At 36.2% G+C, this 14,330-nt stretch overlaps 1 protein-coding gene across 7 annotated transcripts in view; it reads left to right on the top strand.

Annotated features, from left to right (window-relative positions):
- The window catches only part of AKAP6 (A-kinase anchoring protein 6), a 281,531-nt gene that overhangs the window by 54,015 nt on the left and 213,186 nt on the right, over window positions 1–14,330 (top strand). For 5 of the 7 annotated variants that reach the window (XM_038179113.2, XM_038179114.2, XM_038179115.2 and 2 more), the window contains one exon: window positions 6,804–7,161. In XM_038179113.2, coding sequence (XP_038035041.2) covers window positions 6,838–7,161 — 324 coding nt within the window. In that variant the 5' untranslated portion in view covers window positions 6,804–6,837. Of the gene's footprint in view, window positions 1–3,965; window positions 4,168–4,260; window positions 4,397–6,803; window positions 7,162–14,330 lie in introns of those variants that run through there. The other 2 variants (XM_072038931.1, XM_038179117.2) reach the window with 2 other exon arrangements.

Below are 14,330 nucleotides of genomic sequence, written 5' to 3' on the forward strand. Positions count from 1 at the left end.
CTAACCACCATTTCAAATCCAGATTAGTATTCAGCCAAACCTAATCTGGATTTCGCTGTCTTTCAATTAGAAGGTGTTTCATATCATCTCTCTGGAGGAAAAATTTGGAATCAGGGACCACCTTGAGTATTTATTTTGCATCCTTCATTACCTGACTTGTTGTATGTCACTGCTGAAGGGAAAAAATAAGTCATGACTGCAAATGTTTTGCTTATTTCTGGCCACTAGCATGATAAGCAAGTGTGGTTTGTCCAGGGAGGTAAATAAAAACCAGCCATTCACATGTACTGAAGAACTAGCATATGAAACTTGCCTGTTTTATGCACTGCTGACATTCTGGAGTGAAAATCAGGACAACAGATGCCTTCAGGTGGTTGAGTGCAGTTAGCTAATAAAGGCTGCTGAAGTAATGATGAATTAATATGAAGCAGCTAATTTGTCTTTGTCCATTTTAATGTTAATCTCTTCTCACTACATCATCACCCAGTCACTGTTTCTTACTGCAGGGCAAACCTGTGCTGAATCAGAAACGGACAGGAAACACTACTACTCATCCCAATATGTTTAATTCTCTGAGTACATCATTGTATCTGAATAAATCTGGCATTAAACAATTTTTTTTTCAGTGTCTATATATATTGTAGCATAGATATTTTTCTGATACGCCTCATAACAGTTGTCTAATGGGATTATTTTCATCTAGTCTCCTTTTTCATAAGTGAGAACATAAAATGATATGAGCCTGGAGAGTATAAATTTAACACACTCTTTCAAGCAAGACTTCACTCTATATTACAGTATTTATGCTTTTACGTAAGCACATATGGGATATTTCCTTTAGTTTAGAAGGAGCCAAGTATTCTTTCTCTCCATGGTGCTGTATGCAATTAGGATTGTTTTTTCTCATGCACATTACATCATATCTACCTTAAGTGAGTTTCATCTGTTTTCTTGTTGCTTGATTGAAAGTTGTCTTGGAAGTTCATGCATTTACTCAGAGTATAAATGTTCAGAGAATTTCATACCCTCTTCAGACTTGCAAGTTTTACATTTTCCTTCACCTTGCATTAAAAAGAAAAACAGCAGATACCAAAGAGCGTGCTGGGTCACTACAGTGTCTTAGTTGCTGATTTATAGATGTAATCAGGAACTTAAACATCTATGGTGGCATTTCCGCAGCTAATTCTTGGTGGTCTGGCTTTGCTACCATTGAAGCCTTTGGGATAGGCTATTTAATGAAATTCAAGTCGGTCGCATTTTAAATTTTAATCATGTTTTTAATTATTGATCAGACTTAGTATTGGCATTACTATCCAAGTCTCTGGTCTGTATCCTGCAGGAGTTCAGTCATTATCATCTTCCTTTTTAGATACAGTCTCTAAGAGTCAACACACATCACATAGGGGGCCCAGCAATGCAAAATGAAAAGCTTTGTGCTTCCTGTCCAATTTGTTCTGATATTTGGGTGTAATAGTAGGATAACGGTAAAAGAAGAGTTTCAGAAGTGTGTTCATAGAGACTGACATGAAGAGAAAAATATAAACTGGCCCTCTTAGAATTCAATTCTTTGAATGCTTTGTGAAATTGTTTCATTTCTTAAATCGGGCATGAAATCAACAATGGAATCAGTGTAGCATGGATAATGTTAATGTGAGATTAAATTGAAGTTGCTCTATATATAGTTATTGACATAATGTATTTTAAGTTTTTGTTGTTGTTGTTATACCCATAGTTTCTCTGCAGAAGATACAGTAGATTACATCTTTCTGGTAAAGATGTAACGAACCTTACCACTTGCCAAGGAATTCCTGACATTATTGAAAATGAAATGGAAATAAAAGTTGGCTGTGTATCTGTTTAACTCAACATCAATGAACTCACGATGCTAAAATTATATTTCAGTCAGCAAGCAGACATAATTATATAATGACAGAATTGTTCTTTTCTTTTTTCTTTCTTTGACATTCTGTAGAATGAAATGATTTTTTTACTTGACAGACAGGTGGCTGTATAATGCTTATGGCTGATTTTTACAATAAGTGACAGTAAAAAAAAATCAGAGCTCATTAACATTCACTCAACCCAGTGTCTGCACCATTGATCAATGCTCGGACTACTGTATGGCTTAAAATGCTTAATGAATCTTTGTTTGACAGGAACCAACTGCTGCTGCAGGAAAACGTGGACGATCTGATAGCTGGCAGAGTGAATATGCACCACACTTTATAAACAAGGAAAATATGAATAACTGGGAAGCAGAATGAGTGAGAGAAGTCTTTCAAGGATTGTGATGATTGATGAACTGTATTATGGTTGACACACACGCTCAGTGTTTTGCATAACAGTGTTAACATCTGATTGAGCAGAAAACCAGGGGAAAGTGAGATTGCCTATGTGATTAGTGGAAGGTAATCAGCCATCTGTTAGGAATAATGCATTTTACTAAAGATGAAGACAGAAAACATATGTGTGCGTGTGCTCGCACAGGATTTCTCACCTTTTATACAAGTATCCATGAAAATGGATAGAACTGTATATAAAGAACTAAAAAAACTCTCAATTCATCTGTGACATTTTTTTCTACCACCAGAAAGAAAGAGTACAAGCTCGTAGCTGTTGTGTAGTTTCTGAATGTTGTGCCGTTTCAGTGGACTAAAGCAGTAGCTTCAAAAGTGACAGAAACAAATAATTCGATTTTTTTTTTTTTTTTAATAATGGCAGCAAAAATCTCTTACACTCTGATTGTGATGGCAAAAATACAGCTAAACTATGAAAGTATTGAGATGCACTTTTATTGATCAGGACATTTGAAAACAAATTTTCAGCTGTTCACATGCAAGTTTAAAGCCATGCTGCTTATACAACTATTCTAGGTACAGAAAGGGTTTGGTTTACAGGAAAGCTAGACTGATTTTGCATTGCTTGCCCACTCAGAACTGTTATCGATGCAAACAGGATTTGGTGACATAGCAAACAAGAGTGAACTTGACTATTCATCTTTATAAAGCGCTTTACCATTGATATTAGTCCTGGTTAGATGGAAATGTATAGCTTCTTAACCTTTTTTTTTTTTTTTTTTTTTTTTTCCAAAAGTAATTTTTGCATAGGAACATATGAAAAGCAACTCTAAGAAGTGTATTCAGTTTTGATAAGTGTTTTAGCACCTCAGATAATTGTTTACAGTTCACTATCTGTTTACTGTTCACTATCACAAAATCTGGAAAAACAAAATACTCCAGAAATATAACAAACTCTAAGCTGAGCATTTAAAGGCAGTCACTTAAAACGTCAAATGCTGCAATATACGACCCCAAAGCATTATTTGGCTTAATCATCCATTCATATATAGTTTTTTAGCAGATGTTTAATCCCCTAGATGTCTGTGCCAGCTTGACGTATGCACTATTGTTCTTAAATGCACTTTTTCAAATCTTACAATTCTTTTCACTGAAATTTGATATATTTTAGTTATGGTGATTTATTTAAATGGTGAAAATGGTAAAGCAGGATGTCTACATCCCATCTTGCTGGTTTTGGTTTTCAGGCTTCGGTATAAATTAATATCCTAAATGCTGGAGGGGAACGGATATATAGCCAGAGGTCAACGGATGTGAGTGTCTGTGTGAGAGTGGTGTGGAGAGAAGATCAGGTAGTGATCTCCAGGAGCTTTACACATCCCTGTGAACGCAGCCCCCTGCAAGGCTGCTGATCTGCTTAGCAGCGTGGCAGCCAAACCTGTGCAGGGTCAGTGATTCAAAGAGCCTTGAATTTTGCACCGTTGCCTCTGTTGGCTCCTTCCTTCTGCCCCTGTGGCTTGGGGTTGCCTGGAGCATGTGGGCACAGTGCTATCACCCAGTGCTTGCAGAGGGGCCGGTGCCACGGCTGGGGCTGGCCGGGAGGAGCTCGCTGGTCCCCCGCAGGCTCCAGGAGCCCTCTGGGGCACCACCGCGATCGTGCCAGGTTTCTCGGAGGGAGTGAGAGAAGCTTTCAGTTTGCCTTTCTCGCAGCGGCGTGGCATGACGATGCCTTTTTATTTTGCCAAGAAACGCTATAATGAATCTGCCTACTAGTGTTAAGATTCGGTCAGGTCTCGCTGCAACAGTTTCTCCTTTCAAGCATGCGTGGGCTTTTTAAAATTGTCCCAGACCTTGCTAATTAGCATTCACAGTATGTTTTATTACTTCTGTAAGCTTTTTTTTTTTTTTTTAATGTGCAAAGAGTGATCTGTTTTAAAACTTCTCCTCCTTTTCTTGCTTGAAGTGCTGCAACTTGTTGTGATCTGGCAGAAAGAAAAGATTGAAAGGACTTGACTTTAAGAGCAACTAAGATTAAGGAGTTATTAGCTGTAATGCTGGAGAGCCAGTATACAGAATCAAGCAGATCGTAAAAAAAACAGGTCAGCAGGTTCCAGATGGTTGCTAATTGCGAGCTCAGCGTATCAAAGCTAGAGCTATGCTCTGCATGCAGCATGGGCTAGCTTTTGTTTGCTTCTGCAGGAGCATGTTTTAATTTCTGTTTGCTAATTGCTGTAATGTCCTTACTAGAGCTGAGTCATGTTGAAAAACTCTCACAAAGCACCATATTTTTTTTGTGTGGACAAACTACAAAGCAAGTGCTGCACTTCCTGTGTTTCTGCATCATTTAGCAATTCAGTAGCAACTATTTTGTTGATGGGCCTGTTTAATTTGTTGATGGTAAACATGCAGAAATAGAGACCACATGTGCTTGACCAAAATGTCATTCTTTGGGGGGAGGAAATCATGTGAATAATATGCTTAAAATCATGATATTATTGGCTGTTGGAACAGTTGATTTACATGCTATAAAACTGGACTGTGAGCAGTAGTATCTAAAAGAAAATGTTTTCAATTTGATTTATTTGTCTAGCAATATATTTTGAGAATGTATGGCAACAGTGTTCAAATTGAAAAACAGGTGGTGGAAAGAGATGAATCTGAGAAATGCTCAGTATCCTGAAATGTTAATTACATAGAGTCTTGCTTCAGAGCTTTTTATTTGACACCATCTAATTCTAAAGTATGTGAAAAATTGAGCTAGAAGTGTTGAAAATTGTGCAGCAGGCACTGAGAGTGATTGGAATCTTTCATTCCCTTCCTTTGATTGCACTGACATAAATTTTTGTTCTGATGTGTCAAATTAATATTTAACAGCTTGATAGCACTTCCAAATATTGTTTTGAGCGGGTGGTAGATGTGCAAAAGATAATTTACTAAGTAGTAGCAGGATAGGAAATAAAATCAAATGATCAGTAAATGTCTCTCTCTCGTCTCTTTTTTTTTTTTTTTTTTTTCATTTCTTGCTAGGAGAAGTAGAGTGATGTTTGGATGCTTTGGTACACACTGTCTGCAAGAATAGACTTTGGATACTGAGAGTCTACCTGAAATGTGGTGGTTACATTTGGTAGTTACAGTGTAGTAGATTTAGTAGTGAAAGGCACTGGTCTCTTTTTTGCTCTTATTGCTGTTATGCCAAAAAACTAAACTGCAGTCTTTATAGAGGGGGAAAAAAAAAATAAAGTAAAACTGTAAAAAGTTGGAATGCTGCCCTAAGTAATATCTGCATAACTGAGTTCTTTTGTTTTGCAGCATTAGCATGATGGAAAGGAAATACTATCAAAAGGTTGTTAAAATGTAGAAGTATTTCTAACATGTACTGGCTAAAACAAAGAAAAGTGACTTTAAAAGGATTTGTTCTTCTTAATCTTCTTGAAGTTGACTTACTGAATACAGGTTAGGGTTGCAAAGTATTGAAGAAGCAAGTAAGTGCTGGTATATGATTTAGTGAAGTTGTATATCAAAGGCATGTATCAAACTTGAATCTCTCCAAAATTAGGAAAAATTACACCTCCTACTAAATGAAAGCTTTTATAATGCCTTAGGTACTTAATTCCAAACCTGGTTCCATGTTATTGAGCATTTTTTTTTTTTTCTTGGACATGGTTTTATTGTGGCCTTCTGTGCTATATGTAGCTAGACAATACAGAGAAGGAGGAACAAAGGAAAACATTTCCTGATTTACTTTTTCCAGTGCATATCATACGTGTATATTGAATACACAGTGGCTTTTAATAAAGCCACTCCTATGAAAAGACTTCTTAATTTTAGGTATGTATTTTGACACAATGGAATTCTTATCTATAAAATTTTGATAGAGAGTTGTTGCATATTGCAGCAGTTGTTAATCTAACAAAACTACAAGGACTTAAATATCAGAACTAAAATATGCCTACAACACATAAACCAAATGTGTAGAATAGTTGTCTCAAATTTGCCTTAAAAATGTTTGTTGTATGTGACCAATAGTTGAGCAGGCAATTAGGAAAAGATTTCCATAAACTTGAGATATTTTGTGTTTAATTACAAATTTCAGTCCAAGGAATATGTTCTAATAAATGCTAGTTTACGAATATGAGACTTTTATTAACTTATGGTGTTCAGCAAAGTTCTGCTAGCTTTGTCAATATTCAGACTGTTTACTTATGTTGCAGTTGTAGAAAATCAGCACACTTCTCATTAATGAAAGCTGTAATTTCCAAGGTGATTGTCTGCAGTAGTGAAAGAAACAAAATATTGTTACTCTTTTTAAAGAAGTTGTTTGTTCAAATTGTGGAAGATAACTTGAAAAATCTATTTATTCCTAAAGTTCCAATGTGGTGAAGACAGGGTGAAGAGTTTATGAAGTATGATACCTCACACATGTTGCCATTTACTCCTTGTCTTGTGAACGTTTTCATGGCAAATATGGTCTCATAGCAGCACTCTCTTTTCTTTTTATCTCTGCAGCTATGTTGGAAAGAATTATGGTTTAGATCTTCCCATGTTAGCCATGGATGTAGCACTGTCTCCAATGAGAACACAAGACCTGGATCCCGTGCCATCTGATGCATCTCCCATGCTTATAAACATGACTCCTACAGTGGACAGCGAGGGGCAAGAGGATGTCATGAAGGAGCTTGATTCTGGCCAGCAGTATGACAAGCCACCTCCTCTACACACCGGTGCTGATTGGAAGATTGTTCTCCATTTGCCAGAAATTGAGACATGGCTTCGGATGACATCTGAAAGAGTCAGGGATCTGACTTACTCTGTCCAGCAGGATTCAGAGAGTAAACATGTGGATGTGCATCTAGTACAGCTAAAGGTAGGTTGAATTTTTTATTGCAGACTTCCGTGAAGGTGGTTGCTGTAGTTTTGCTATTGGCAAAGTAAACAAAAAGCGTTTTTGTGATTGCTATAGCATGTCTGACAGCCTGTGCTAAAAAGTAAATAAATTAATTTCAGGAAGAGAATAGAAGCTGTATCATTCTCAGATTTTTTTTTTTTTTTTTTTTTTTTTCAATGTAATTTACTTATCACTTAATTCAGCAGTCATAACCATGTAAATTAACATGTTCAAACTCTGAGAACAGCTAATACAGCACTAAAGGTTATCTGACTGGAAATTTTGAAAATGCCCAGAAACATTCCCATTGATTTTAATGGGCTTCAATCCCTTAAATGCCCAAATCTGTGTCCCAATAAGGATGGCTGCTCATTTGAAAACTAAATGTAGTTTCAAAGGCAGTAGGATAGGGTCTAATGTCTGGCCTCTCAGTCATGTAAAGGTTACATTCACAACTGAACTCAGGTGGGACTACATACGAAGTGGTAGATGTGTAGGTTATTTAAATCTCTGAGTCTTGAGGAAATATGAAGCAATAAGATCTGAATAGTCACAGTCAATAAATCAATCCTTTTTTTTTTTTTTTTTTTTTTTCCCAACAAGAAAACCCATTAGTAAGACTGGACTTTGTCAAAAAATAAAATAAAAAGAAAAAAATAAATATTCTGTGTAAAGCAGAAGAGCAACAATATTCATTCCACCAATTCACTGAAATCAAGTCTATATAAGTAATTATTGCTTTCTGGATTGTAAATTTAAAATTCAGTGTTGAATCTTTAAACATTTTATAGAAGTTCAAGGTGAAATTCAATCAAATATTCTCCAAGACTATTTGCGCATGTTTGTTTGCAAGGCTTGGTTTGCTGCAGTACATTAAGCATGCTTTTGAAGGCAGCAAACATCCTCCAAAAATAGCAAGCAAATATTATCTCTTCAGACTGAGCTGTCTTCAGAGTCCTGCATTCTGAGCCCTGTTTATGCGAACATAGTTTTCCTTCATACTCAGCGCAATGGTATTTTATTTATGTTTATTTTAGGACTGGGGCTTTAGGATATCTTAAAATACAACTGTATATGAGAGCTCACCACAGAGCAATTGTACTGTAATCAGTCATAACCAAGGGTGGTTATGATCCTGCCATTTTTCTGAAAAATTTGGGGTAAACTTTGCTAGCCTTTGAACCCGTGCTAGTCTATATCCTCAACATGCAGTAGCCTCTTAGAGAATGTGCTTTTTACATAATGCAAGCAGACATAAAAGATCTTGCTGGATACTGCCATGCTGATCTGGGATTGCTTGTGGCCAAATCAGTGCTGAGCTGAAACTGAAGAGTGGGAATGCTTGTGGATGGCATTTGCACACAGCTTCAGGCCAGCTCGGGGCACAAGCAGGACTGAGCTATGCCTGCTGGCAAAATGGGAATACTCTGTACATATAATTCACCTTCATGCTTCCGGTAAAATGTTTTATTTCCAAATAGAGGTCATTGAATGAAGACCATTCCTCATAGTTTTTTCCTTTTTAGAGTTTGTGAAGTAGTAGGAGCCAATGGTAGTTCATAAAATATATATGTTTTAAACTGTGAAAACAATTGCTGTAGCACCTAGGGATTGTTTGGGATTAGAACGATATCTGGATAATGCAATCGTAAAAAAGGACAATGTGAAACAATCTCAATTATGTTCAGTTATGTGGGCTATCAGCTGGGCTAGGAGGCTGGCAGTGAGGCTGTCAAATAGCCTGTGTATGGACCCTGGTTTCACAGGGAAGTGCTGCCCTTCTGCATATTTATATGTGCATGTATCTTTGTGTGTGCAAGATAATGATTGCGTTTTAAGATACTTTTGAAATATTTGATATATTTTTTAATTATTCAAAGAGTAATGTAAGTAGTAGTAGATTTAAAAAAAACATCTGAGCTAGTAGTAAAAAGCTCAAAAATTCTTGAAGACATTAGGAATACATGTAAGCTGCTTGCCTGTGTACAGGCAAGAAATAATACTTCAAAAAAACAAATGCTTCTGGAATTACTTTTATTCGGACTTCAGATATATTTCAAATCAATCGTTTTGTTATCTTTGTATCCTCCTACATTATAACACATAATGAACTGATATTGATATTAAGCATTATTTCTAGGGCTTTAGCTAAAGGATTTTTGTAGTAGAGTCTCAAGTGTATGTGATAAATGTAACAATACAATTATCTGAGCTGTGTTGGAAACAAGTGACATGTTTGGAAGAGGAAAGAGTGGCCAACGTGAATGCAATTATCTCATTGCACCTAAAGATAATTGACAGCTATAACTGTAAATGTAACATGAAATAAAAGCTATCTTCTCTAGGCTCTTTTTTTGCCCTAGAAATCACAACCAGAGAAACAAAATACTTCATACAACTGATTTTAAAATTACTTAACTGTTTTTCATAATTCGTATTTGAGCAAATGAAATTAAAGCAATTATACAAACATACGAAATTAATACAGTTACAATATAATGTTACTAAATTTAACAGCAATATAAGATTCCTTTTATATGGTAGGATTATGACCAGCACATCAGCTTTATCAATTCTTCATGTTGTAACCTGGGCGAAGTACTATTCTTCATGTTGTAACCTGGGCGAAGTACTAACATCATACACATCAATATGTATATGTGTACATATACAGGTGGAAATATCAGCATAAATATGCATGTAAAAGTCTTTTTATAGTATCACTAGTAAAAAAAAAAAAGTGCTCTATTACAGACTTGGTGAAGGGACGTTCCTAATTTGCGAACCTACACCAGGGCAAGTTAGAACCAGCTTTCCTAGGTTTTACACTGTGTGGTTACAGGAGTCCATCTCATTTTCTTTTGTGGTCACTTCTAGCATCTGAAGTGAAAAGTGTTTTTTTTTTTTTTTTTTTTCCTCCTGTAATCTTTCATTTTATACTTATTTAAATATATAAATCACTACGTGTGTTTTTTTTTTTATTTTTTTATTTTTATTTTTTTGTCTAGCTTGACCTCCAGGCCTTGCTTTAAAAATATAACATTTAAAATGTTTCAGCCTTTTAGGAGGTTTTACATAACATTCATAAGCATTGCTATGTTCCCTCTAGATTTCTAGATTTTTAAAAATATATTTTCTATTTGTGCTTTATGGCTTATGTCTTATCATTTTGTGCTTGCACAACACCCATAATACTGAGTTCTTGATCTGTGGCTTGGGCTGAAAGAATGGTGTTCAAGGGGCATTTGGAACATCTTTAGTAACATGCTTCAGCTTTTGTTCTCAGGGAGTTGGATTCAATATTTGTAGGTCCCTTCTAACTGTATTTTTCTATTCTAGTACTGAAAAAAATATATAACCTTTATATATAAAATATATAACCTTTATGTTATATACATAGCATAGCATATCGTATGCTATGATAATTCTCACTTCTCCATGAGGGATTCCTTCCAACTCATCTGGGTCCTTCTGGAAATGATGTGCCTCGACTGGACACAGGGCTTAGTGTGAGGCTTTGCTACTGCTGAGTAGACTGAAAAAGTATTTCACACATCTTTCAGATGATGTGTCCCAATTTAGTATTTACTTCTTTCACAGCAGCAGAAGATGGTTGATTCATGTTCAGCTTGTGATTCATTGTAACTCCCAAAGTCCTTTGCTGCACTAAGGCTTTCTCATCTCTTATCTATTTTATCTGTACTATTTTACTTGTAGAACTTTTGCCTTTGTATGGCTATTTTTTTTCCCCATTTTTTTTCCCTTTTAAATCTCCCCACACCATTTCTCTTGTCTGTGTCTTTTTCAGTTTCAAACCTTCTAGTGTGTTCCAGAAGCATCTCTACCCAGCACACGCATCGCTGTCATCTGCGGATTGAATAAGCCTTCTCTCTACTCTTTGGTCCAAATCAAAGACAGAAACAAATGATATTGACTCAGGGTAGAAGTCTGTAATATAACAGCTTCTGAATATCTTTTTTTTTTTTTTTTTTTTTTTCACTGTAATGTGGCAGCAAGACAATTTTTTCATTGTTTGTTTTCCTCAGCCAGCAGAGGTGCAGCATTTTCGTGCTGTTTTCTATTTGTTTCAGGTGCTTAAAGTTGATTTCCTCCCTCTGGCTGTCAGTTGGCTCATGGTGATGATGGGCTGGCTTGACGATTGAGCCCATAGGAGCCTCATGTTATTCGCTGGAAAAATTGCTCAGCAAACATATAATCTTACTTTTGTGAAGGCTTGCTCTGGGTTCCTGATGCAGATCTGTCTGTGCTTGTGCTCTTTTTGTAATCAGGAGCTCTGTTTCCTGTGGCTTGTTTGGGTGTTTGCTGCTAGTCTCTTGTCTTGCTGTATGACGTAGAACTCTATTAGCCATCGCCACTCCTTTGAAAATACTTGATTCTCTCCCTTTTGCAGTGCCCTCTCTCAGAACTAGCCGAGCATCGTGAGTGGGAGGCTTGTCTTATGTCATTCCCTTGGGAAATTTCCTGGAAAGCTCAGCTTCACATGAGTGCTTCATTACACTAGATGCATGAATCATAACTCTCCGGGGTCTGGAATGCCTTATATTAGCCATTTATCTGGTCATCAGTCTTAACTCAAGCTGTGCTAGGATGCATTTACATCTCTCTAACACATTCATTGAAGCTCTTAACAATTGGAAATAGTTGTAAAAGAGACGAAAAAAGCCCTGTTTTTTACTACAAGCTAATCTAGAAGAGCCCACTCTCTGCCCTTGTATAGTGTTAACCTGCTGAGATGCTTTTGTGATCCATTTGGCTTTTTTATTCTGAATGTTTGCTTTTACAGTAAATTCCTTCTTGGAACCCTCCTGAGGCCTGACTTGGATCTGTCTCATTCTTCTGTTTTACTGTATATTCCTTAACCCTCTCAGGGAGGATTCTAGCATTTCATCTCACTGATTATTGCTTTTTATCTGTGGCTTTGGAAAACCTCTCATTTTGCATGAAGTATCATTTTGGATGATAAAATTATGTATTTCTGATGTCAAATAGCTTTTTATTGTGGAGTAAAATACTCCACTGCCACTTTGTGACTTACAAGTCTGAACCATGTATCTTCTGTTGATATATAAGCATAGCATATAGCATAGCATTTTGTGCTGATTATGACTTTAGATATTTGGAGGACATGGCTCTTTTCTCTCTTTCTGAGTAAAGGGACTTCAGTCATCTTTCTCCAGGATACCCAGGACAGCCTCAAACATATCTTGAGTGGATCTTCTGACTTTCCTCCTGACTCCTCACAACATGACTTTCATGAACTTTGAATGGAGGTCAAATAGCACTTAGCTGTTTTCATTTTGCCACCTCTTTTTCCACCTTTACAGGGACAAATAATTTTTAGTTGCCTTTCTCTTCATACTTAAACCTTGGGTAAGAGTATACGTATAAGTATATACCAAAGCAAGGTATTAAAGGATATTACTTTCTAATATAGCTGCAGTGAGTAATTCCTTTTTTTTTTTTTTTTTTTATTCTATTACAAACATTCTGCAAAAATGTAAAACCCAGGGTACTGTAGGTCTTTCTTTCTCATCTCCTCCACTTAAATTCAGAAGGCTTTTATTGCCTACGTGATACTAAGTATTTCTGCTTTTATTGAATAAATGCTGAAGGCCGGACCAGATTACTTTTCTGAGTCTGAGTTTGATGATTATCAGTGGCTGCATTATTCTGAGGTTTGTGACAGCATACCTTGCTGCTGCACCTATATGGTCTTCGGCTGTGCCAAACCACCTTTAACTAAAGGTGCTATGTCCTCGTCTCTGTACTTAAAGACACCTCTGTATATTGTAAGCAAACTTGGAGAGGCAGTAAGCCTCTTCATGTTACCGTAACTGACACTTTGCAAACGTTCACAGAAAATGTTAGTGACAATCTTTATAGAAGGGTATGTATATGAAGCTCCTAATGGAGATGCTGTGTGAAATGCTTTATGTGGATGGACAGAAGTTTGCCATAAGAGAGAAATGAAAATAAAACCTTAATTGCAGAGGCTGACAGCAATGAAGTTCAGCTGTTTTGCTTGTAGGCAAGATATGACCCTGGTACTTCAAGTGAATTTTGGTATGCAAATTTATGAGAGTAGTTATTCAAAAGGAGATGACAGAAAATAATAACTTGCAACTGCACAGATTGATTCTTGAGATTTCTTGGTGTGTTTAACAGCTGCAGTTTATGAAACAGATTTCTCTGACAGACTTATACCTTCCATGTGTGGATGTTAGTATTAATGCCTGTAGAAATAAACATTTAGCTATAAAGTATGACTTGTTGCTCACTAGAGATTATTGTATTTAGATATGAGGAGCAACAAGTTGTTGCTCATAAATGTATGGCAGTGTTGTTATTTGTGGACTCTCAGGTCTAGAAAATAGGGTGAGAGCAAGTGGAATGGTAATTCGTTGATTTTGGCATTAATTTTGTAAAGGTATCACCTTATGTTGCATATGAAATAAAATTAGGTAGACTTCATTGAAATGAAATTCAGATAACAAAAATAAACATTCAAGGCTCCTCTGTGCAATATGATAAGTGTTTCTGATATGATTTTGTTTCAAAGAACTATTTTAGATAGTCTACAGCTAGTGTGAGGATTTAATGCCCATATTGAAAACTCCTGAAGTGAAAGTGGTCCATACCTGTAGGGAAAAGGTAGCTTCATTTATTCTCAACTAGTTAACAAGTTCTAAATGTCTGAGACTGTATCTCAAAAGGACTCTTTTCAACTAATAACACTTTCTAAGTAATAACTAATAACTAATTTCAGTCTCTAATCCTGTTAAAGCTATAAGCTTCTCAGAAAACTTTCACCTGTGAAGTTTAAAGTTTGAAAGAGCTCAAATGTTTCAGATGAATGCTTAGGGGGAATGAAATTCTTCATACTCTCAACAGACATAAGTAAAAACCAAATTAACTGAAGAATTTATTAGAGCATTTTCTTAAAATAGTTGACTTGGATGTCCACTGAAAATTTGAAGCAATTAGGAAATTATTCAGAATCTTCAAGTTCCTTATTAACTTCAGATATAAAAATAAAGTACTAGCTGCAGGTGTAGTACACATTCAGGGTTCTGAGTGTCAGGGACTTCCTTTTGGCAAGTTTGTTAATAACATTTTAGATCTTAGTT

The sequence above is a fragment of the Anas platyrhynchos genome, chromosome 5, assembly GCF_047663525.1.
Source record: "Anas platyrhynchos isolate ZD024472 breed Pekin duck chromosome 5, IASCAAS_PekinDuck_T2T, whole genome shotgun sequence".
NCBI lineage: Eukaryota > Metazoa > Chordata > Aves > Anseriformes > Anatidae > Anas > Anas platyrhynchos.